The sequence below is a fragment of the Hyperoodon ampullatus genome, assembly GCF_949752795.1.
Source record: "Hyperoodon ampullatus genome assembly, chromosome: 4".
Taxonomy (NCBI): Eukaryota; Metazoa; Chordata; class Mammalia; order Artiodactyla; family Ziphiidae; genus Hyperoodon; species Hyperoodon ampullatus.
The window spans coordinates 119342314-119364142 of record NC_136917.1 but is presented as its reverse complement, the minus strand read 5'-3'; the positions used below and the strand labels follow the sequence as shown (position 1 = coordinate 119364142).

The 21829-nt window shown below is 47.2% G+C and overlaps 1 protein-coding gene across 1 annotated transcript in view; it reads left to right on the top strand.

Annotated features, from left to right (window-relative positions):
- The window catches only part of MAP1B (microtubule associated protein 1B), a gene marked incomplete at both ends in the record, with an annotated part of 91422 nt that overhangs the window by 65353 nt on the left and 4240 nt on the right, over positions 1-21829 (top strand). Inside the window, 3 exons of the mRNA XM_079704015.1 lie at positions 5655-5737; positions 8198-8338; positions 15296-21815. Of these exons, the coding sequence (XP_079560141.1) occupies positions 5655-5737; positions 8198-8338; positions 15296-21815 (6744 nt within the window). The remainder of the gene's footprint in view (positions 1-5654; positions 5738-8197; positions 8339-15295; positions 21816-21829) is intronic.

Below are 21829 nucleotides of genomic sequence, written 5' to 3'. Positions count from 1 at the left end.
TCCTGCACTGAGTACCGTTCGCTTCTTGCTTTCATCCATTTTGCTAAATTTTACCCTGGGGGGTGTTTTCTGCACGTCGGGGTTGGAGGTGAGAGGTTTCCTCTTGGAGAATCCACTTTGGTGAGAGGGTACAGCTGGAGAGCTCTCACTGCTGTCCTTTTCTCTTTCTTTCCTCCCTCCCTCCCTTCCCTCTGAGGAAAACAGACTTTAACCTCAAGTCCTTCTGTGCTTGCGGGCTTTTCTTGATCTACCAAACCTTACCTTTAGTTAAATAACCACAGTCCTTCTTTACCCCACGCATTTCCCTTTCTAACTCTAGAATCTTCTTTAACCCTAAGATTTCTGCTTCTTCACATTGGACCTTTTTGTAGTGCTAAATCATTATATCAAATTCCTTTTCCACAAAGAGTCCACTCTGATTTTCACCAGGGCCAGGGGCTGGAGGACTTGTGGGTGAAGATAGGGCAGCGGCGGGAGCTGGCGGGCAGAGGGCTCTTCTCCCGGCCCAGTTACTGGTCCGTCCCTATCAGTGATTCAGGACCCTCCTCCTCATCCGCCCTCGATACTGAATGGATACAGAAGCTGTCTTTATTCTTCATATCCATTTCTTGATTATGCTCGCAAGAGTTCATTTTTTAGGAAAAGCAAGTTGTAGGGATAAGGTTCTGGATTGTGATCATTAATGGAGATGGAAATTACATATTCATCCCCAAGATATACAGTTATCATTCCTCTTAAAGACAGTCTAAAAGGTTTTAGCATTACTAGTTATTATTTTCATCAAGGATTTTCTCCCATCTCTTAGCGCTCCTGCAACTTGGGCCCAGCACTCTCTCCTTTGCGCTCAGCTTTTTCATTAAGCGGCTGCCTGCCTGGGCTGAGACCATTGCTGGTGTTGCTCTGGCAGCAGAGATGCCGCAACTTCCTAGGCCACGGTGTTCTGGGGCCGACGTGTGAGATGTGTGTGGGAGAGAAGGGCCAGCTGTGTGCCGGCGAGAAGGCTCTGAGTTTTATGGGGCTTGGTTATGGCTGTTCCTCAACAGTGCGTGTCTTTTAATTTAGCCACGGTCAGACCCTTCTGAAACCAGGAGAGAGCCTGTGTGTGTGCGTGTGTGTATCTTTAGATGAATATTAATTCTGTGGAGATAAGACCCTATTAGCATCCTAAAAATTACATACCTAGAAAATGACGTTTTGCTTTCAGAGATTTCAAAGTCACCTGGATACAGTAAAACGTAAACCACTAAAACAGCCCAACCTTACAAGACACATAGATTGAGTTAATCTGTCAGAATTTCAGTCATTAAAAAGGGTCCAACAATAACTGAAAAATACAGGCTTATTTGAGTTTTAAGCATAGCCTTTGGGAGCCCACAGACAAAAGTCTCATTGTGTGTGAGGCCCTGCTGCTTCAGGGGGTCCCCAGGCCTTCCTCTTTTGATTCCAAGGTGGAGCAGACCCCTTTTTGTCACATGACAGTCCCCCCCGCCCTCCCTGCCGCCCAGGATTGAGCCTTCACAATTACCCTGAATTTTGTGGGGAAGCCCTCAAAGACCTTTTTCTTATCACAGCAGTAAGTGACACAATCAGTCCATCTCAAGCCCCCGCTTTTGGTGCCCCCAGACCAGTGCTGAGGAGACCCGACTATTCATCTGGGCTGCCTAATGGTTCCCCTGGGAGCTGTTTCTGGAGAATGCAGGCGATAATGGCAAAGAGAGAGGCTGCAACCGTGTTGTCTTTCTCTTCTGGGAACTTCTTTTCTGAAGCAACTGAATGAGACCTCTGCAGGCGAGGGTGGTGGCCTCTCCTTCAGAATGCCTGGCCTGTTTCCCAGTGTGAAACATTCCCCAAATATGCAACTTCGTGAGCGTCGCAGCAGCCTGAGCCCAGAGCCGCCTGCCGCCAGGAGAGCTGGCACCCCACTCTCCTGGCGATGTGGGAGTGCGGGCATGGCTTGCCCGGGCCCCTCGTGCAGGCCCTGGGTTTGCCAGATGCCAGGAAGGCCCGGCCCCTGCTTACGTTGTCGGTCGTCTGGGGCGAGAATCTGGCCAACAGTCGGCTGTGATGAGAGCTTGAAGCTTCTCTCTATCTCTCTCTCTCTCTCTTTAAATCCCCTTCTTCATTCAAATCCCATCCTGTAAAAAGGCTTTTGTTGAAGGAGCAGCCATGGCATCTTGGTGCGTGTCTGTGTCACTGCTGTCTGTATTTCCAAAGATGGGCAGAAAAAACATCCTTGGTTGAGTTCCTGAGCCAACAGGTCCAAAACCTGACTTGGGAGTAGAGGTAAACGGCAGCTGTCACATGGCATTTGTGTTGTTTGCAAGTGATGAAGCCAAAGAGGAAAGGAACTTCTTGAGGATGGTAAGAACCCCTTTCCAGGGGGCTTGGCAGGAGGGTCCTCACTGCGTGTCTTGGGGAGGGGGTGCTGGGGCAAAAGCTCAGGCGGTGCTGGGCTTTTGTGCTTGGACTTGCATTTGGGAGGGTGCAGCTGGCAGGGTCTGGGCACTGTGTAGATCACTTAGGAAAGAAAGGAGCTCTGGGGAAGGAGCTGCTTCCATGTACCTCGCTGGATCTACTTTTGTGGGTTCCTACAGAGTATAGCCATGACCACAGCCCTACCTTGGCATTATGCTGCCTGAGGCTTTGGGTGCCAAAAAGAGTCACATCAAAAGTACGATCAAGGAAATGAACACTCACTTTTCCTTAGTCTTAAGCTTTCACTTAATTTTATCTCACCTCTGAAGCTCCTGAAGTCTTTGTTTCAAGGAGGCCACTGATGGAAGGATCTAGAAAAGGGACGGTTTTCTATGTTTTGCTGATTGTCATTTTATCATTTGCTTAATTCAGTTTGATGTTCTTTTGCTTTAGCTTGAAATGCACATGCTTGTCAAAAGCAAAAACAACTAAGCGAAAAAGCCATGTCTAATAAGTTACAGACTTGAGCGTTCACAGTAAACAAATGTTCTTTCCCATGGCTTAGTTGAATTATTTTTCTTGAGGCTTAGTCCTTCACCTGTTCGAACTGTGTGACATTGTTCTGTTTTGGAGTTTCTTCATTTCCAGGCATTTGTAGTAAAACATCATATACCTTCCCTTAACTTTACCCTCTTTTATGTGGGTGTTCTGTCACCTTCGCTTTTTTTTTCTTCTTTTTGCCAATATTCTTCTCCTAATGCTTTCTGAATTCTTGCTTCTTTGAGCACATCTCTGATTTTATTCCTTTGGATTTTCCCCAAGCTCTCCCTTTGGCATTCGATGTCTGCACCATGTCTGTTTTTCCAAACCCTCATCCACAGAGCAGTGAGGCGGAGGGCTCAGGAGCCTGGGTGCAGGTCCTAGTTTGACCACTTCTTAGTTCTGTGACTTGGGGCTAGTTAGTTCTCCTCTATAGGCTTCACTGTCCTCAACAGTAAAAGGGGATAATCATGGTACCTATGTCATAGAGCTCTTCTGCGGACTAAATGAGTTAGTACTTGTGAGGTGCTTGGAACAGTGCCTGAAACCATTATTTAGTTTGGGCTTTTTCCATTTCTAATGTGGGGTTTACTGGTAAATATTAGCTGTTAGCAAAGATAAGACAGTGGAGGAAAATGGGCTTGTTAATGTGATGGTGTAAGTATTTCAACATATTCTGTTTCTGTAGTACTTCTGGTCCTTGATGATATAAAGGAAAAAAGCCCTAACTAAAGCCACCTTCTTTTTTTTTTTTTTTTTTTTTTTTTTTGGCGGTATGCGGGCCTCTCACTGTTGTGGCCTCTCCCGTTGCGGAGCACAGGCTCCGGACGCACAGGCTCAGCGGCCATGGCTCACGGGCCCAGCCGCTCCGCGGCATGTGGGATCTTCCTGGACCGGGGCACGAACCCGCGTCCCCTGCATCGGCAAGCGGACTCTCAACCACTGCGCCACCAGGGAAGCCCCACCTTCTTTTTTTCTTAACCTCTTTATTGAGATTCAATTCACACACCATATAATTCACCCCTTTAAAATGTGCTGTTCAACGGTTTTGATACACTGCATTAATAATTTTTTTTAATTTCTGGTAAAATACATATAAAAAACAAAATTTGCCATTTTAACCATTACTAGATGTACAATTCAGTGGCATTAATTACATTCACAGTGTTAATGCAACATCACTGCTCTTCCCAAAACTTTTCCATCACCCCAAAGAGAAACTCGTACCCGTTAAGCAGCAACTTCGCCAATCCCTCCCCCTGCAGCCTCTGGTAAATCTCTAATCTGCTCTCTGACTCTGTGAATTAGCCTACTCTAGATAGTTCACATAAATGGAATCATACAGTTATTTGTCCTTTAGTGTCTGGCCTATTTCACTTGGCATGTTTTCAAGGTTCATATTGATGCATGTATCAGAACTTCATTCCTTCTTATGGCTGAATTATATTCCATTGCATGGAGAGACCATAATTTGTTTTCCAGTCGTCCATCGGTGGACACTTGGGTTGGCTCCACCTTTTGGCTATTGTGAATAATGCTGCAGTGAACATGGACATACAAGTCTCTTTTCAAGTTCCTACTTTCAGTTCACCTAAAGTGGAATTGCTAGGCCATATAGAAATTCTGTTTTAGCTTTTTGAAGAACTGTTTGCCTGGAAAGCAGTTGCTTTCTGGCCATCCTCTCTTGTATACTCTCCTTTGGTGTCTGTCTCCCTCAGATTCTATTCCATTTCCTCCTGTCACCAGAGTTTCATTGTCCTTCCTTTTCCACCATCCCAAGCACGTGTCTCCCAGCCGTGTGTCTGAGGGACACCCCTCTGCTGCTCTCTCTGTCCGTCACCCACTGCCAGAGCATGTATCACCCACTCTGGCCATACATCCGCTTGATCACTTTCATCTCATTGTCTGAGGAGGGACACGCTTGTAGAAGGTCATCCATAGGCCTCAGACCACTCTGGCTGGAGGTGGTTTCAGCCACATGAAGTTCCTAAAACCTTTCAGGTGCAGGGAGCCAGGGGTGTGGCCAAAAGCCCTGAAGAATTTCAGCCCTCCTCAGACAGGCTCCTTCATCCCCACGTCCCCTTGCTTTCATGGTCTCCATCCACTTTGCTTGTCTTTTTTTTTTTTGGCCACCCTCTCCAGAGGGAGAGTTGTTCTTCCATCTTTATTTGCTCACAGTTTCTGCACTTTTCTATGAGCAAGTGAATTAATGAATGAATACCCCAACAGACTGTAAGCCTGCCTCAGACAGGCATTCTGGTTGTTGGGCTAATTGTTAGCTGGGGTTTCTGGATGTCATTCATTTCATAGTAAGGCTCCTAGTTAAGCTCAGCGCCGTTCTCACCAGAAGAAAGGCTGATACGGAGAAACATCCTCAATTACCATGAGAAAGGAAATGTCAAGAGCCCTGTTGAGTTTTACTGGCATCCACCCCTTGTCTCAGATGAAAACCACCCTTAACGCACCCAGGCAGCCTGGCGCACAGGCAGCCTGGCGATCAACCCTGACAACTAGAGGGCTGTGAGAGCCCGTGGAGCCACGGACCATCTTGTTTGGTGACACCAATTGTGTTTCCCAGGACAGTGGGGAATCCTGGAGCCCTGGGCGGCAGCGCCTCTGCTGTCCCAGAAGCAGGCAGGGCGGTTTTAATTCGGAAAAGCTATAGGTCTCCTCTTTTGTCTGTGTTTTTGTGCCTGCAGGACAAAAGATCCTTCATCACAGAAGTGACGTTTTAGAAACAGTGGTCCTGATCAACCCCTCAGATGAAGCAGTCAGCACTGAGGTAAGTATCTGGTTCCGCAGGGCCTCACACAGTGGATGGAGACCCAGCTGATGAGAGGGGCTGGGCAGGTGGCAAGAGAGGGACAAGGGAGAGACAGATTCTGGGTCCAGGGATGCTTCCGTACCCTTAGTCAGTGGCTGGTTCTCTGCATCAGTACCACCCGAGGCTGGCCCTTTCAGTAAGGACAGAGTGGAAGACACTGGCCAGAACTGTAGTATTTTGTAGAGGTGAAGGGGGTGTGGAATGTGGGGTGTACCCGGAGGGTGTGCTGCTGGGATGGGGCCTGGCTGGGAGGTAGCAGGGGAAGTAGACTGCAAGCCTTCAGGCTGAGACCTCCATGACCCACATTTGGAGAATAATGGCTTCTCAGACGCAAGCCTCCTTCAGAGCATCCTGCCCACCCCCGTAGCACTGTTGAAAGGCAGGGCAGCACAGCTGCCAGGAGCACGGCCTCTGCTGCCGGACTGCCTGGGTTCTGCCACTTATTAGCTGGTGGCCTTGGGCAAGTCACTGACCATCTCTTTGTCTCATTCCACCTCTATGAAATGGAGATCATAATAGCACTGACATTTAGTTTTGTGTCCAGAAGTGTCAAGTGCTTAGAACAGAGCATGGCATATGACAACCGAAACATATATGTTGGCTTTTCTCAGTATTAATATTTTTATTACCACCATATGAAATTGTTGCCAGAGAGAGTGGGTATTTCAGAGCCTACTGTAAGATAGGAACTAGGCTGATGCCAAGAATCCCTGCTCACCCAGGCTAGAAGAACTGTTTCACCTCCATTTCCCACTGTCTTTACTGCAGTTTGGAACCTTTGAGATTGAGTTGCTTCTTGGCTGTTAGTTAGAAAAGCCACAGGCCCGGGGGCCCGCAGTATCCACAGCATCTCTTCTCCCATGCTGAGCGTCTCTGTGACTGTAGCTTGTTTTTAAAAATTGAGATATAATTCACACACCATAAAATCCATCCTTTTAAAGTATGGAGTTCATTGGGGGTTAGTCTATTCATGGTATTGTGCAACTATCATCAGTATCTAATTCCTGAATGTGTCCATCACCCCCCTAAACCCCAAGCCCATTAGCAGTCACCCCCATTCCCCCAACCACTGGCAACCATTAATCTACTTTTTGCCTCTATGGATTTTCCTATTCTGAGCACGTATTTCAGACAGTGGAATCATATGATATGTGGCCTTTTGTGTCTGGCTTATTTCACTTTATGTAGTATTTTCCAGAGTCATCTACATTGTAGCCCATATCAGTACCTCATTCCTTTTTATGACAGAATAGTGTTCCAATGTACGGGTATACCACTTTTATTTATTCATTCATCAGCCGATGGACATGTGGTTGGCTTCCACTTTGTGGCTGTCATTATGCAGCCTGTCTTGATCCCATTTCATCTGCTCCAGAGGAGCAGGGCCTCTCTGACAATCCCTGAAGGCACAAGGTGAGGTGAGTGATGGGCTAGCAACCTGTCTTTGGCCATCAGAATCAGGAAGTAGATGCAACTTGAAAAAAGCTGGACGTTGAATATATGTGCAGGCAGATTGCCTGGAACAGCTGTGAGAAATGAAGAAGGAAAAAATGAGGAATTTCTTTAAGGAACCCAGGCTTGCCTGTGGAGCAGATGGGGCTGGAACAGTTACTCCGGCACACGTGCATTTCCCTGGACTCGGGGGTTCGTGGGGACAGTGGGTCACGTCCTGTTTACTTTGCATCCCTCCCTTAGTGCCTAGCATGATGCCTGGCAGTCACTTTGTGCTAAACTGAGTTGGGCTCAGAATGAATAACCTTGGTGCTTGGAGTGGTATTTCTGCTGAAGGACAGGCTGGCTCCCTGCCACTTAAAGAACAGAGAGTTCTTTCGTGCAAACCGTTTACAATTCTATTTAAAAAGATTCCCAATCAGGGCAGCCTTTTGTCTATGTTCAAGTTCAACGTTAGGCACCTTGCTGCTCCCATTGGAGACTGCTTTTGGAGCTGTGTGTTCGGTGTATGGCTTGGCAGGAAAGGGGTCCTGGGTGGGAGGGGCTGACTTGGGACCCTAGCTGGAAACCTATGTTTCCTGAGGCAGCAGTTGGGAGACCTGGACTGTACTTGGTGAGTCAGCCTGTGAGATATTCATGTGTCACGGACTGCACGCTGCTAGTAGGCACAGCTGTGCAACAAATGATTGCCAGCTGTGGAGACTGCTTTGAAAAAGACAAGGAAACTAAGGGGAGAAAGTTAACTCCTACTACTGTCTTGGTGGTAGCCAGATTCGGAAAATGGCATTCATGGGCAGCTGGTGACCACAGTCACTGGCTCTGTCCAACACCCCAGGGGCAATGTGAATACCGGGGAACGCATAATTCTTGTTGGTAAGAAACTTCAAGAGCTCCAAGGGCCAGCCTGATCCTGAAGGTGGGATTCCAGTGCCCCCCATGGCTCATGCTCCCCGTGCTTTGTTTCAGGTGCGCTTAATGATCACGGACGCCGCCCGACACAAGCTGCTCGTGTTGACGGGGCAGTGCTTTGAAAATACCGGAGAGCTCATTCTCCAGTCCGGCTCTTTCTCCTTCCAGAACTTCATAGAGATTTTCACCGATCAAGAGGTAGGCTCCTGTCTGGGAGTATCCAAGCTTTACAGTTGCTCGGTTATTGTTGTAGCCTTAGGCTGATCTTTGAAAGCGCTCGTGGGAGATAGGAGGAGGTGGGGAGGGGGTGTTGCACTCCTTTGAAATAAGCAGAACCGCGTGGTGCAGTGTCCTGCAGTCCTGTGGCTCATCACCCGAGGAATTTAGAGCACTCATCTATAATTAATTGGAACCATTCTGAATGTACCCGAGATACAGATGGAGGGGGGTTGGAACAGTCAGCATTTTACAGATGGCAGAGATGATGGAGAAACTTAGAGTCCAAAAGAAAACCCAGGTTTCCTGTTTTCTGAAAGAATACTCCAAAGATCTCTTGGATTTTGGGTAGGATTTAACTGCCCTGATCTCTTCCTTCAGTGCATGTACTTACTTATCCTGGTAAAAATAATTTCTCATTACTCTTACTTTTAATGCCTGGCCCCAGTGTTTGAACTTGGGCTGCTTGAATAGCCCAAGAAAGGGGGGCATGTAGGAAAATGGGGTGTGTCTATGGGACATGTCCATGCCCCAAGAGAAGGATGGTTAAAGTAGCTGGACTGAAGCCTGATCATTAATATTTCTAACGAATATGTCTTATTCAAGGATGATACATGTGAAGTTTTGAAAATTATAGGATACTAGTGGTATTTGGTAAAATCAGATCGAACATTTGAATTTGGTTATCTCTGCTTGAGAATTTATCTGGTTGGGAAACTTCTCTTTGCAAAATAACGTGCCTCTGTCTCCTGGTTAGAGTGACAATTCAGGGCTGTCACCATAGCAGCTTGGGGCTGCCCGTAGCTGATGGCAGATTTCTACATGGAGAGGTTGAGGGATGTGCTGACAGGAGGAGTTGCCACATCTATTTAAAACCATCTTCCTGAGAACTTCCTGAGATGGTGGCGTCTTAGTCTCATGGATGTTGGGAAGGGCCATCTGTCTTTCTGCATTTAATCTTCCTTGGCCCCGAGAGTCACAGAGAGGCCTCTGTGTACTTTGCATCATTGGCAAGAGCCGTAAATAAACTGCCCAGCTTCATTAGGTTCACCTGGAGACTTTTTGTAGAAAGACTGGTCGGATGACATCACTGTTTCTCCACTCACTGGGGAGGAATAAAAAGGAACATTTTTCTCCAGCTTTCAGAAGTTATGATGTCATCTGGGTCCCGAGGCAGATAGCCCAGGCTCCCCCCACAGTGAGAAAGGGCCCAGGGCTCCCTCACAACCTTGTTTGTTTGCATTGAGATTCCTAAGCCAGAGCTCTAATTCTCACTCTCCCTGCTGCCCTGAGATGGGTGTGTGATCACTGTACTGTCAGAATCTTACGCAAGATTGTGTCCCCAGGTTCGTGTTCTGCCCAGGGCCAGCTGGGCATCTGTCTGGTAGCTCAGAGGTCACACCCACTATCAGCACCTTGGCCTGGGCAAGGGAGAGGGCTGCAGAGGCCTGGAAACAGCCCCGTGGCCCAGTACCACGGGTGGGCGGTTAACTGGCTTGCTCTAGGTTCAGTTCAGCCCTGAACCCTCAGCTCATTTACGTGAACACAGGTGCCTCTCCTACATTCCTGTGCAGTTCCATGGTTAGTTTCTAGTGGTTGGTTTCTACCCCCATGTCACTGGTTTGTCTTTTTTTTTTTTTTTAAACAGTAAAATAGAACAGAGGACATATGTAAACAAAAGGGTTTGTCATTGCCAGAATTTTAAATCTGGAGGTATCACAATCCACTCATCTGGACCCCAAATAATACCTCTCTCTCTGTCTTTAAATAAGGCAGTGTCAATAAGGTAGTGTTGTGAAGACTGCTGCTTAAATCATTTTTACTAGCCCACAAAAGTAGAATTTTAGCACAAGGGACTGTGCATATATCAGAATTTACCACTAATTACAGAAGAAAAAGAAACAGCTTTAACTGGAGAATGGAAGCTCCGTGCAAGGGCTGAATTCTAATCACTGAGGCATGTTCGGAAGGGTACACATTTTCATTATACCAGGCAGGCGTTTTAAAGGCCAGAGGCTCTGTCATATTCTCCTCTGCCGGCCCCATAACCCCCACCCCGATACTTTGGAGAAGTAATGCTCAACACACGTTAAAAGATCTCTAGAACTTTCCCTTACAGACTAGATCAGTGGTGTCAGGGGTGCTGGGGGAAGACAAGAAAAGGGGGAGACACAGGGTAGAATTCACTCACTTCTCCTTGTCCCAACCAGAGTGCCTGGGCCTTTACCTTTTTTACATTCTGGACTTTGGAGAAAAGATGCCATAGCCAAAGTGGATTGGAAACCACTGGAGCAGGCCAATGGTTAGCAGGCTTTTAGAGCTGTGATTGCCTATTGTTGCCTTGGGAAAAGGTTTTGAGTACAGAATGACTCAGTAACTAAGGGATCTTAAAGGCCGTTTGATGTCTACTCTTGTTCCTTTTATTTAGTCCTTGAAACATACTAGTCACTCCAGAGAATCCAGAAACACAATTTGGCAAAACCAAAAATGACACATTATTTTTTAACAAGAATAGCTAAAAATAAATGGACTGAAAAATAGAATTATCAGTGCATTTTGAGCTTCAGCTTTTGTGAGTCATTGGAGGTCAACGACAAAACCAGAGCCTACAGATAGAACAGTCATCTGGCTAACCCATCCCTCCCTGAAATCTGAGGATGGTGAAATCACCATCTCCTGGGGACATTTTTCATTCTCTCTGTTAGAAAGTTTTTCCTCATTTGTCTCATCGTATCTTCATGGAAGGAATGTGATCCCTTTTCCACCTGACAGTGTCTTAACACCCTTCACCAGTGCTGCCAATTTTTTTCCCCTCCAGATTCATTTTCAGTTCTACTCAGTGTTCTCCACGAAACAAGATATTAAAAGTTCCTTACATTCTCTGGTCACTGTCCACTGGCAGGAAACGGGGGTAGGGTGGGGATGGGGGAAACTCAGGAGCTCAGTCTTGGCCATGTTTCAGTGCCTTGGCATTATCGGACAATTAGACGTAGGAGTCCAGAGCTTGGGGAACTAAGAGTGGGCTAGAGACATTAATGTGGAAGCCATCAGCACATTAGAAAACAGATGAAGTAGTCTAGAGGGAGGAATGTGTTAGAAGAGAAGGGGGCCCAGGTCTAGCGTTTAGAGGTTAAGGCCAAGGAGGAGGAGGAGTGAGCAATTTCAGTTTGTTTGTTTTTGGTCCAGTTTCTCTAAAATGCTACGACTCACACTGGACACCATACTCCAGGGGTCACTGACCAGGTTAGGAGTGTGAGGGTCAGTGACTTCTACAGTTTTCAATACGATTTTCTATTTAATAAGTCTAAAACTAACTTTTGACCATCACCATCCACAATTAAACGTCAGTGAAGAAGGGATGCAGGCTCTGAGGAGCTCTGTAATTAACACAGTTTGGGGGAGGGTTCCCTTTAAGAAAAAGAAAACAAAATTATTAATACACAATTAAGTACAGGACTTTGGGAGGGGACCAGGCCACTGAGGAGCCTTGAAATTTAAGCTTCTTTAGCTTTATGATAAATGCACTTGACTGTCAACTAAAATCTCCGAGTGAGTCTTTTCCATGGATATTGTTGATAAGCCCCATCTCCCAATCCTGCTTTCCCAGCTGGTTTATTGGACTTTACATTTATCCCTTTAGAATACCTCTGTTAGAGTTGACTTAGTTGTCATCATCCCAATGTCAAGAGCTTTCCTAAATGTCTTAATTCTGCCACCCCACAATGCCTAGGCCTCCTATTTTCATGCTGTCCACAGATCTGATAAGCATGCCTTCACCCTTTTCATTCACATCAATACCAACAGGACATAAATGAGCCCATTGTGGACCTCCCTCCAGGTTCACATGGAGCAGAATTTATATGGCTGGCTACAGGTCACCCAATTCTACTGTCACACCGTGCAGAGATCCTGTTAAACATCTTGCTAAAACCCACAGATACACTGTCTGCTGTATTTCCTCATTAGCCAAGCAAGTAATCTAACCACAAAAGGAAATGTAGTTAGTAGGCTATGGTTTAGAAATTGCAATCTTATTTCATTAATATTATTATCTAATGTAAAGTCATTTATTTCCTATATCTTCCTTCCTTTTCCAGTATGCCTGCATTTAATTAGAAAAGGTAATGAACAAAAAAGACTATCTTTGCCCCAAACAATGTTCCTTCTGGTCATGTCACCCACCCATCTCTGTAAGAACAAGGGGAGGGTAGCGGTCAGTGTGCTTGAGAAGTATTAGTGGGCTCTGGTCACTTCCCAAGTGTCTACTTCAGGAGGACAGCACGTATCGAACTGGCCAAGTTCAGTGAGGTTCAACAAACATCGACTGAGCCTGACGATGTACCGGGGAGACAAAGGTAACAGAGATAGAGAAGACGTGTTTCTGCCTATTCAGGAGCTTTTAGTATAACGGGCTCTACTAGCTAGCATTTGTCATGGTGATGAACTGCAAACTCTTTTAGAGGAAGCCTCAGGTCCCGAGTCTAGGACCTACTCACAGGTTCCCTTGTCACTGCTCACGTTGTTGGCTCCTCCTCGTTGCTGTTGCCTGTTCCTTGGTTGAGCGGGCACTTTGGAGACCCGGTCTTTGCCCTTGAGGCCCTGTCTCTCCAGTGTACGTGCTGGCACAGGTCTGGAAGCCGGTTCTGGGGGGACCAGTTTGGGGCTTTGTCTCTGCTCTGCTGCTCCAAGGCCGTAGCGCTTGTTCTTCCTCCTCCTCCTGGACCCTTTCCATCTGTCTCTTTCATGGCAGGTTCTCTCCAGCCTGAGACTGTGTTCTTGTCTCATGCACAGTACGTTGTTGCTTCTCCAAAGGAACCGGATTTTCCCTCTGTGAAAAAAAACCTGTCTGGCAGTGCTGACTTTCTTTTCTGCTTTCTCTTGTACGTCATAGTTTTCCATTCACCAGCCTCTTTGCTGTTTTTTCAAGGCCCTTGACTTCCTCAGAATTCTGCACAGCTTTGTTTCCTTTGGGGGGGTCATTTCCTTCGTTTCATAGAAACTCTCTGGGTAGAGGTGAAAAGATGGAAAGTAAGGAGGTATTCCTCAAGTTCTTTTATCTTGATGATTACCTACTTCACATAAAAAGAGCTAGTGACTGAATACCCCCTGCACACAGCTAGATCATACCTTTACCTGCCATACCCCTCAGGGTAGAATTTCAAAAATTAAAATGAACTAAACTTAATTTTTACATTTCACTATTAAAGACTCAGCAGTTTGAGTTATCCTGGATTTCTCCTCAAAAATGTGTTATAAGACATGAATAGTTTGCATGTGCTCTGTGTGAAAATTAGGATTGAGACAATTGTAACTGTTCTATAGTGATGGTGATGTGGGTCTATGCTAATTACTGGACAAGAAGCCATAGTTGGTGCTGATGTTTGCTTTGGTCAGCAAATAATTTGAGCAAAGACTCCCCCAAGGATGGCTACTATTTGCTGTTTATCAGTTTTCTTAGCTTCCAAAATAGTTGATTCTTATCCCTTTTATAGAAGATCGTCAAGTCAGAGGAAAACAGCAAAGTCAAAGAAAGACTTGTTGTTTTGCTGTTTTGTGACCCTTCACATAAAATGTAGGACAAATAGGCTAACAAAACAAAAATGGCTCTTTTACTGCAATCTAACATTGGAAAATTCAGATTTTATAACCCTTCTAAACGTTCATACTAGTAGCCTCAGAATGCTGGTATCCAGGAGGTTGTATGAGACAGAGAAAACCACTCCAATACTAGAAGGGAAGAGTTTAGACCCACTGGCTCAGGGATGCCTGGACCAAATGAAATCTTTGCTTTGCCCTCATCATTTACCATTAAGGACACAGAGCTCTTTTCACTGGAAACTCTGAGCTGATTTATGAGCTTTGCTGTTAACTGAAGGAAGAAGACTGCAGTTTATGGCATGGTTCTCCCTCACTACCTACTAGGCATAGGGCCATAACATGGAGTGAGAAAGAAAACAGCATTTTCGTTAAGTCACAGTCTCTGTTTTGGTCCCAATTAACTCTTCTGCATTCCCATCCTGCAGTACTAAACAATGTGTTGAAAACTTTTCAGCCAGATTTGATTTTAGCCACTCACGCCCAGCTTGCCCTGAAAAGAACAGGAATTGTAATAGAGTAGAATATCTCACCTTGGATTCAAACAAGAGCAAATGGGGGACAAATTTTGGCTACCTGCTCACATAATTATCCAACTGCTCTGACCATCTTGGTTTCAGAGTGTCTGTATTTGCAGAGAATCTGCTGGATGAACTACTCATGCTTTACATAGTGTGAACTGATGCCAGAACCAGTAATTTTTTGTAGTAATGTGCAGTCTATAACTTCCTGTCTCCAAGATGCAAAAAAAAAAAACCCCACCAAACTTTTTTCTTCTCTACCTACCAAATTCTAAAAATTGACACCATGTGCACTATATCAAAATCCATTTAATGTGTCATCAGTCCTTTTGGCCCAGCCCAGTGGAATAAAAGAAAACATTTTATATCAGTGGTGAAATGACTCACCGAGCCATCCCCTGTGATAGTTTGTTGCTTTTTAAAGGGCATTTTTGCATGGCAAGTACCCAGGGGTTGTATCCAGAGTATCTCATAACCACACAGGCACTGATCATCCAGATGGTCACTAGTCTTAGACGTGGAGCAGAGTTCTGAGGATCTGCTGCTGGGCACGAAGAGATGGTGGCGAGGTCTGAGGGGGAGGTCTGCTTGGGGCGGGGGCAGCGGAGTAGGGAGTCGAGGGAGAAGGGAATGGTAGGAGTGGTCAGGACAGAGGCTGTTCACTTACCAGTATGGAAATATTTACCAACCAACATCTCTGACATTTGCCCTGTGTGCATCCAGTGATCCTGTAATACCTAGTGACAGATGGAGAGGATGGATCAGTGATGACAGTCACTTAAACTTCTTCTTTCTTTGTTTCTTATGATTTTTTAAATCCCAGATTGGGGAGTTACTGAGTACCACCCATCCTGCCAACAAAGCCAGCTTAACCCTTTTCTGTCCCGAAGAAGGGGACTGGAAAAACTCCAATCTTGACAGACATAATCTCCAAGACTTCATCAATATTAAACTCAACTCCGCTTCTATATTGCCAGAAATGGAAGGACTTTCCGAGTTTACCGAGTATCTCTCAGAATCCGTGGAAGTCCCATCTCCCTTTGATATCCTAGAACCTCCCACATCAGGTGGATTTCTGAAGCTCTCCAAGCCCTGCTGTTACATTTTTCCAGGAGGGAGGGGCGATTCTGCATTGTTTGCAGTGAATGGATTCAATATGCTCATCAACGGAGGATCAGAAAGAAAATCCTGCTTCTGGAAGCTCATCCGACACTTGGACCGAGTGGACTCCATCCTGCTCACCCACATTGGGGATGACAATTTGCCTGGAATAAACAGCGTGCTCCAGCGGAAAATCGCAGAGCTCGAGGAAGAACAGTCCCAGGGCTCCACCACAAATAGTGACTGGATGAAAAACCTCATCTCCCCCGACTTAGGAGTTGTATTTCTCAATGTACCTGAAAATCTGAAAAACCCAGAGCCAAACGTCAAGATGAAGAGAAGCATAGAAGAAGCTTGCTTCACTCTCCAGTACCTAAACAAATTGTCCATGAAGCCAGAACCTCTGTTCAGAAGTGTAGGCAATACCATTGATCCTGTCATTCTTTTCCAAAAAATGGGAGTTGGTAAACTAGAGATGTATGTGCTTAACCCAGTCAAGAGCAGCAAGGAAATGCAGTATTTTATGCAGCAGTGGACTGGCACCAACAAAGACAAGGCTGAACTAATCCTGCCTAACGGTCAAGAAATAGATATCCCAATTTCCTACTTAACTTCAGTCTCATCTTTGATTGTGTGGCATCCAGCAAACCCTGCAGAGAAAATCATCCGAGTCTTATTTCCTGGCAACAGCACCCAATACAATATCCTGGAAGGACTGGAAAAGCTCAAACATTTGGACTTCCTGAAACAGCCTCTGGCCACCCAGAAGGATCTAACTGGCCAGGTGGCCACCCCTGCTGTGAAACAAGTAAGACTGAAGCAGAGGGCCGACAGCCGGGAGAGCCTGAAGCCAGCTGCAAAGCCACTCCCCAGCAAACCTGGGCGAAAGGAGTCAAAAGAAGAAACCCCTGAAGTCACAAAAGCTAATCACGTGGAAAAGACACCCAAAGTTGAAAGCAAAGACAAGGTAATGGTGAAAAAAGACAAACCAGTAAAAACAGAAACCAAACCTCCAGTGACAGAAAAGGAGGTGCCCAGCAAAGAAGAGCTGCCTCCGGCCAAAGCCGAGGGGCCTGAAAAGCAAGGCACAGACGTCAAACCCAGAGTCACCAAGGAGAAGACTGTGAAAAAGGAAACAAAGGCAAAGCCCGAAGAAAAGAAAGAGGAGAAGGAAAAGGAAAAGCCAAAGAAAGAAGTGGCTAAAAAGGAGGACAAAACACCTGTCAAGAAGGAGGAAAAACCAAAAAAGGAAGAGGTGAAAAAGGAAGTCAAAAAAGAAATCAAGAAAGAAGAGAAAAAAGAAGTCAAAAAAGAGGTTAAGAAAGAAACCCCGCTGAAGGAAGCCAAGAAGGAAGTTAAGAAGGAGGAAAAGAAGGAAATTAAAAAGGAGGAAAAGGAACCCAAAAAAGAAATTAAGAAACTTCCTAAAGACACAAAGAAATCACCTACTCCCGTATCTGAAGCAAAAAAACCGGCTGCATTAAAACCAAAAGTACCCAAGAAGGAAGACACTGTCAAGAAAGATTCTGTTGCTGCTGCACAGCTGAAGGAGAAGGGGAAAACTAAAGTCGTTAAGAAGGAAGGCAAGGCCGCAGAGGCTGTGGCCGTGGCCGCCGGCACCATGGCCACTGCAGCGGCTGTGGCGGCAGCGGCTGGAATAGCGACCACTGGCCCCGCCAAAGAACTCGAAGCCGAGAGGTCCCTTATGTCATCCCCCGAGGATCTGACCAAGGACTTTGAAGAGCTGAAGGCTGAAGAGGTCGACGTAGCAAAAGACATCCAGCCTCAGCTGGAGCTGATCGAAGATGAAGAGAAACTGAAGGAAAGCGAGCCCGTCGAAGCCTATGTCATCCAGAAAGAGACAGAAGTCACCAGAGGTCCCGCCGAGTCCCCCGATGAGGGAATCACCACCACTGAAGGGGAGGGTGAGTGCGAGCAAACCCCCGAGGAGCTGGAGCCCGTCGAGAAGCAGGGGGTGGAGGACACTGAAAAGTTTGAAGACGAAGGAGCGGGTTTTGAGGAGTCCTCCGAGACCGGAGACTATGAAGAGAAGGCGGAAACCGAGGAGGCCGAGGAGCCAGAAGAGGACGGAGAGGGGAGGGTGTGTGTGAGCACCTCCAAGCACAGCCTGGCGGCGGAGGAGGAGGAGAGCGCCAAGGCTGAGGCCGACGGGCACGTCAAGGAGAAGAGGGAGTCGGTGGCCAGTGGTGATGACCGAGCAGAAGAAGACAGGGACGAGGCTCTGGAGAAGGGAGAAGCTGAACAATCCGAGGAGGAGGGCGACGAGGAGGACAGAGCCGAGGATGCCAGAGAGGAAGACTACGAGCCCGAAAAGGCTGAAGCTGAAGATTACGTGATGGCCGTGGTCGACAAGGCTGCGGAGGCTAGCGGTGCCGAGGACCAGTATGGATTCCTTACCACAGCCACCAAGCTAGCAGGAGCCCAGTCTCCTGTCCAAGAACCTGCATCTTCAATTCACGATGAGACTTTACCCGGAGGCTCGGAGAGTGAGGCCACTGCCTCCGACGAGGAGAATCGGGAAGACCAGCCTGAAGAATTCACTGCCACCTCCGGCTACACCCAGTCTACCATTGAGATATCCAGCGAGCCCACCCCCATGGACGAGATGTCTACTCCTCGAGATGTGATGAGTGACGAGACCAACAATGAAGAGACCGAGTCCCCATCTCAAGAATTTGTAAACGTCACCAAATACGAGTCTTCACTGTATCCTCAGGAATACTCCAAACCTGCTGTGACATCACTCAACGGACTTTCTGAAGGGTCAAAAACAGATGCCACTGATGGGAAGGATTACAGTGCTTCAGCCTCCACCATCTCACCACCCTCGTCCATGGAGGAAGACAAATTCAGCAGATCTGCTCTACGTGATGCCTACTGCTCTGAAGAGAAAGACGTGAGAGCCAGTGCCACGCTGGAGATCAAAGACACTGTCTCAGCAGTTTCAGATGAAAAACTTAGCCCACCTAAGAGCCCGTCCCTGAGTCCATCTCCATCATCACCCACAGAAAAGACCCCGCTGGGTGAACGTAGCGTGAACTTTTCTCTGACACCCAGTGAGATTAAAGTCTCAGCAGAGGCAGAAGTAGTCCCAGCATCTCTGGAGGTGACCCAAGAAGTAGTGGAAGAACACTGTGCCAGTCCTGAGGATAAGACCCTGGAAGTGGTGTCTCCATCTCAGTCTGTGACTGGCAGTGCTGGCCACACACCGTACTACCAATCTCCCACTGATGAGAAATCTAGTCACCTTCCCACAGAGGTCATTGAAAAACCAGCGGCAGTCCCAGTGAGCTTTGAATTCAGTGATGCCAAAGATGAGAGTGAAAGGGCTTCCATAAGCCCCATGGATGAACCTGTGCCTGACTCGGAGTCTCCTATTGAAAAAGTTTTGTCTCCTTTACGGAGCCCTCCCCTAATTGGATCTGAGTCTGCATATGAAAGTTTTCCAAGTGCGGATGACAAGGCTCCTGATAGATGTACCGAAAGCCCCTTTGAAGGAAAGAATGGAAAAGAAGGCTTTCCAGACCAAATAAGTCCAGTTTCTGATGTGACTTCCACTGGTCTTTCCCCAGACAAACAGGAAGGGAAAAGCACAGACTTTATACCGATAAAGGAAGACTTTGGTCAAGAAAAGAAAACTGATGATGTTGAAGCCATGAGTTCTCAAGCAGGACTGGCTTTAGATGAAAGGAAGTTAGGAGGAGATGTTTCTCCTACACAAATAGATGTCAGTCAGTTTGGATCTTTTAAAGAAGACACTAAGATGTCCATTTCTGAAGGCACTGTCTCAGACAAGTCAGCTACCCCTGTGGATGAGGGTGTGGCAGAAGACACATACTCTCACATGGAGGGTGTGGCCTCGGTCTCCACAGCTTCTGTGGCTACAAGCTCATTTCCAGAGCCGACAACAGATGATGTGTCTCCCTCGCTGCATGCTGAGGTTGGTTCCCCACATTCCACTGAAGTAGACGACTCCCTTTCAGTGTCTGTCGTGCAAACACCTACCACTTTCCAGGAAACAGAAATGTCTCCGTCTAAAGAAGAATGCCCACGACCAATGTCAATTTCTCCACCAGACTTCTCCCCTAAAACAGCCAAGTCTAGGACACCAGTTCAAGATCACAGATCTGAACAATCCTCGATGTCTATTGAATTTGGCCAGGAATCCCCTGAGCATTCCCTTGCTATGGACTTTAGTCGTCAGTCTCCAGATCAGCCTACAGTGGGTGCAAGTATGCTTCACATCACTGAAAATGGGCCAACTGAGGTGGACTACAGTCCTTCTGACATGCAGGACTCTAGTTTATCACACAAGATCCCACCAACGGAAGAGCCATCCTACACCCAAGATAATGATCTTTCTGAGCTCATCTCAGTCTCTCAGGTGGAGGCCTCCCCGTCCACCTCCTCCGCACACACCCCTTCTCAGATCGCTTCTCCTCTCCAAGAAGATACTCTATCTGATGTTGTTCCTCCCGGAGATATATCCGTATATGCCTCGCTCACCACTGAAAAAGTGCAAAGTCTGGAAGGCGAGAAGCTCTCACCAAAATCTGATATCTCTCCACTCACCCCGAGAGAGTCCTCTCCTTTGTATTCCCCTAGTTTTTCAGACTCTACCTCTGCAGTCAAAGAGAGCACAGCAGCTTGCCACACTGCCTCTCCCCCACCAATGGGTGCAGCATCTGCAGAGCCGTATGGCTTCCGTGCCTCCATGTTATTTGATACGATGCCACACCATCTAGCCTTGAAGAGAGATTTGACCACACCCAGCCTGGAGAAGGACAGTGGAGGGAAGACACCTGGAGACTTCAGCTATGCCTATCAGAAACCTGAGAAGACAACCAGGTCCCCAGATGAAGAAGGTTACGACTATGAGGCTTATGAGAAAACTACCCGGACCCCAGATGTGAGTGGCTATTACTATGAGAAAACAGAGGGCACCACCAAATCCCCATGTGACAGAGGCTACTCCTATGAGACCATTGAGAAAACCACCAAGACTCCCGAAGATGGTGGCTATGCCTATGAAATTACTGAAAAGCCCACACGGAGCCCTGAAGAGTCTGGGTACGCATACGAGATAAGTGAGAAGACAATAAGGACCCCTGAAGTGAGTGCTTACAGCTACGAAAAGACTGAGCGGTCTCAAAGGCTCCTGGATGACATCAGCAATGGCTATGATGACTCTGAAGAGGGTGGCCACACACTTGGGGATTCCAGCTACTCTTATGAGACCACTGAGAAAACTGCCAGTTTCCCTGGGTCTGAAAGTTACTCCTATGAGACATCGACAACAACTACACGAACCCCTGTTACCTCCGCATACTGTTATGAGACCCCCGATAAAAGTGCTAGAACCCCCCAGGCGTCTACATATGCCTATGAGACTTCAGACCAGTGCTACACTGCTGAAAAGAAGTCCCCCTCCGAGGCTCGCCAGGATGTTGACTTATGCCTTGTGTCCTCCTGTGAATACAAGCATCCCAAGACGGAGCTTTCACCCTCCTTCATTAATCCCAATCCTCTCGAGTGGTTTGCCAGTGAAGAGCCAACGGAAGAATCGGAGAAGCCCCTCACCCAGTCAGGGGGAGCCCCACCACCTCCTGGAGGAAAGCCCCAGGGCCGACAATGTGATGAAACCCCTCCCACCTCAGTCAGCGAGTCAGCCCCATCCCAGACCGACTCTGATGTCCCCCCGGAGACAGAAGAGTGCCCCTCCATCACAGCTGATGCGAATATCGACTCGGAAGATGAATCAGAAACCATCCCCACAGACAAAACCGTCACGTACAAACACATGGATCCACCTCCGGCCCCCATGCAGGACCGCAGCCCTTCTCCACGCCACCCTGATGTGTCCATGATGGACCCGGAGGCCTTGGCCATCGAGCAGAACCTGGGCAAAGCTCTGAAGAAGGACCTGAAGGAGAAGACCAAAACCAAGAAGCCAGGTACAAAGACCAAGTCGTCCTCACCTGTCAAGAAGGGTGATGGGAAGTCCAAGCCCTCTGCAGCGTCACCCAAGCCAGGGGCCTTGAAGGACTCCTCAGATAAGGTGTCCCGAGTGGCTTCTCCTAAGAAGAAGGAATCTGTGGAAAAAGCAACAAAAACCACCACCACTCCTGAGGTCAAAACCACACGTGGAGAAGAGAAAGACAAGGAGACCAAGAATGCCGCGAACGCCTCCACATCCAAATCGGTAAAGACGGCGACTGCAGGTAGGTGGAAGGTG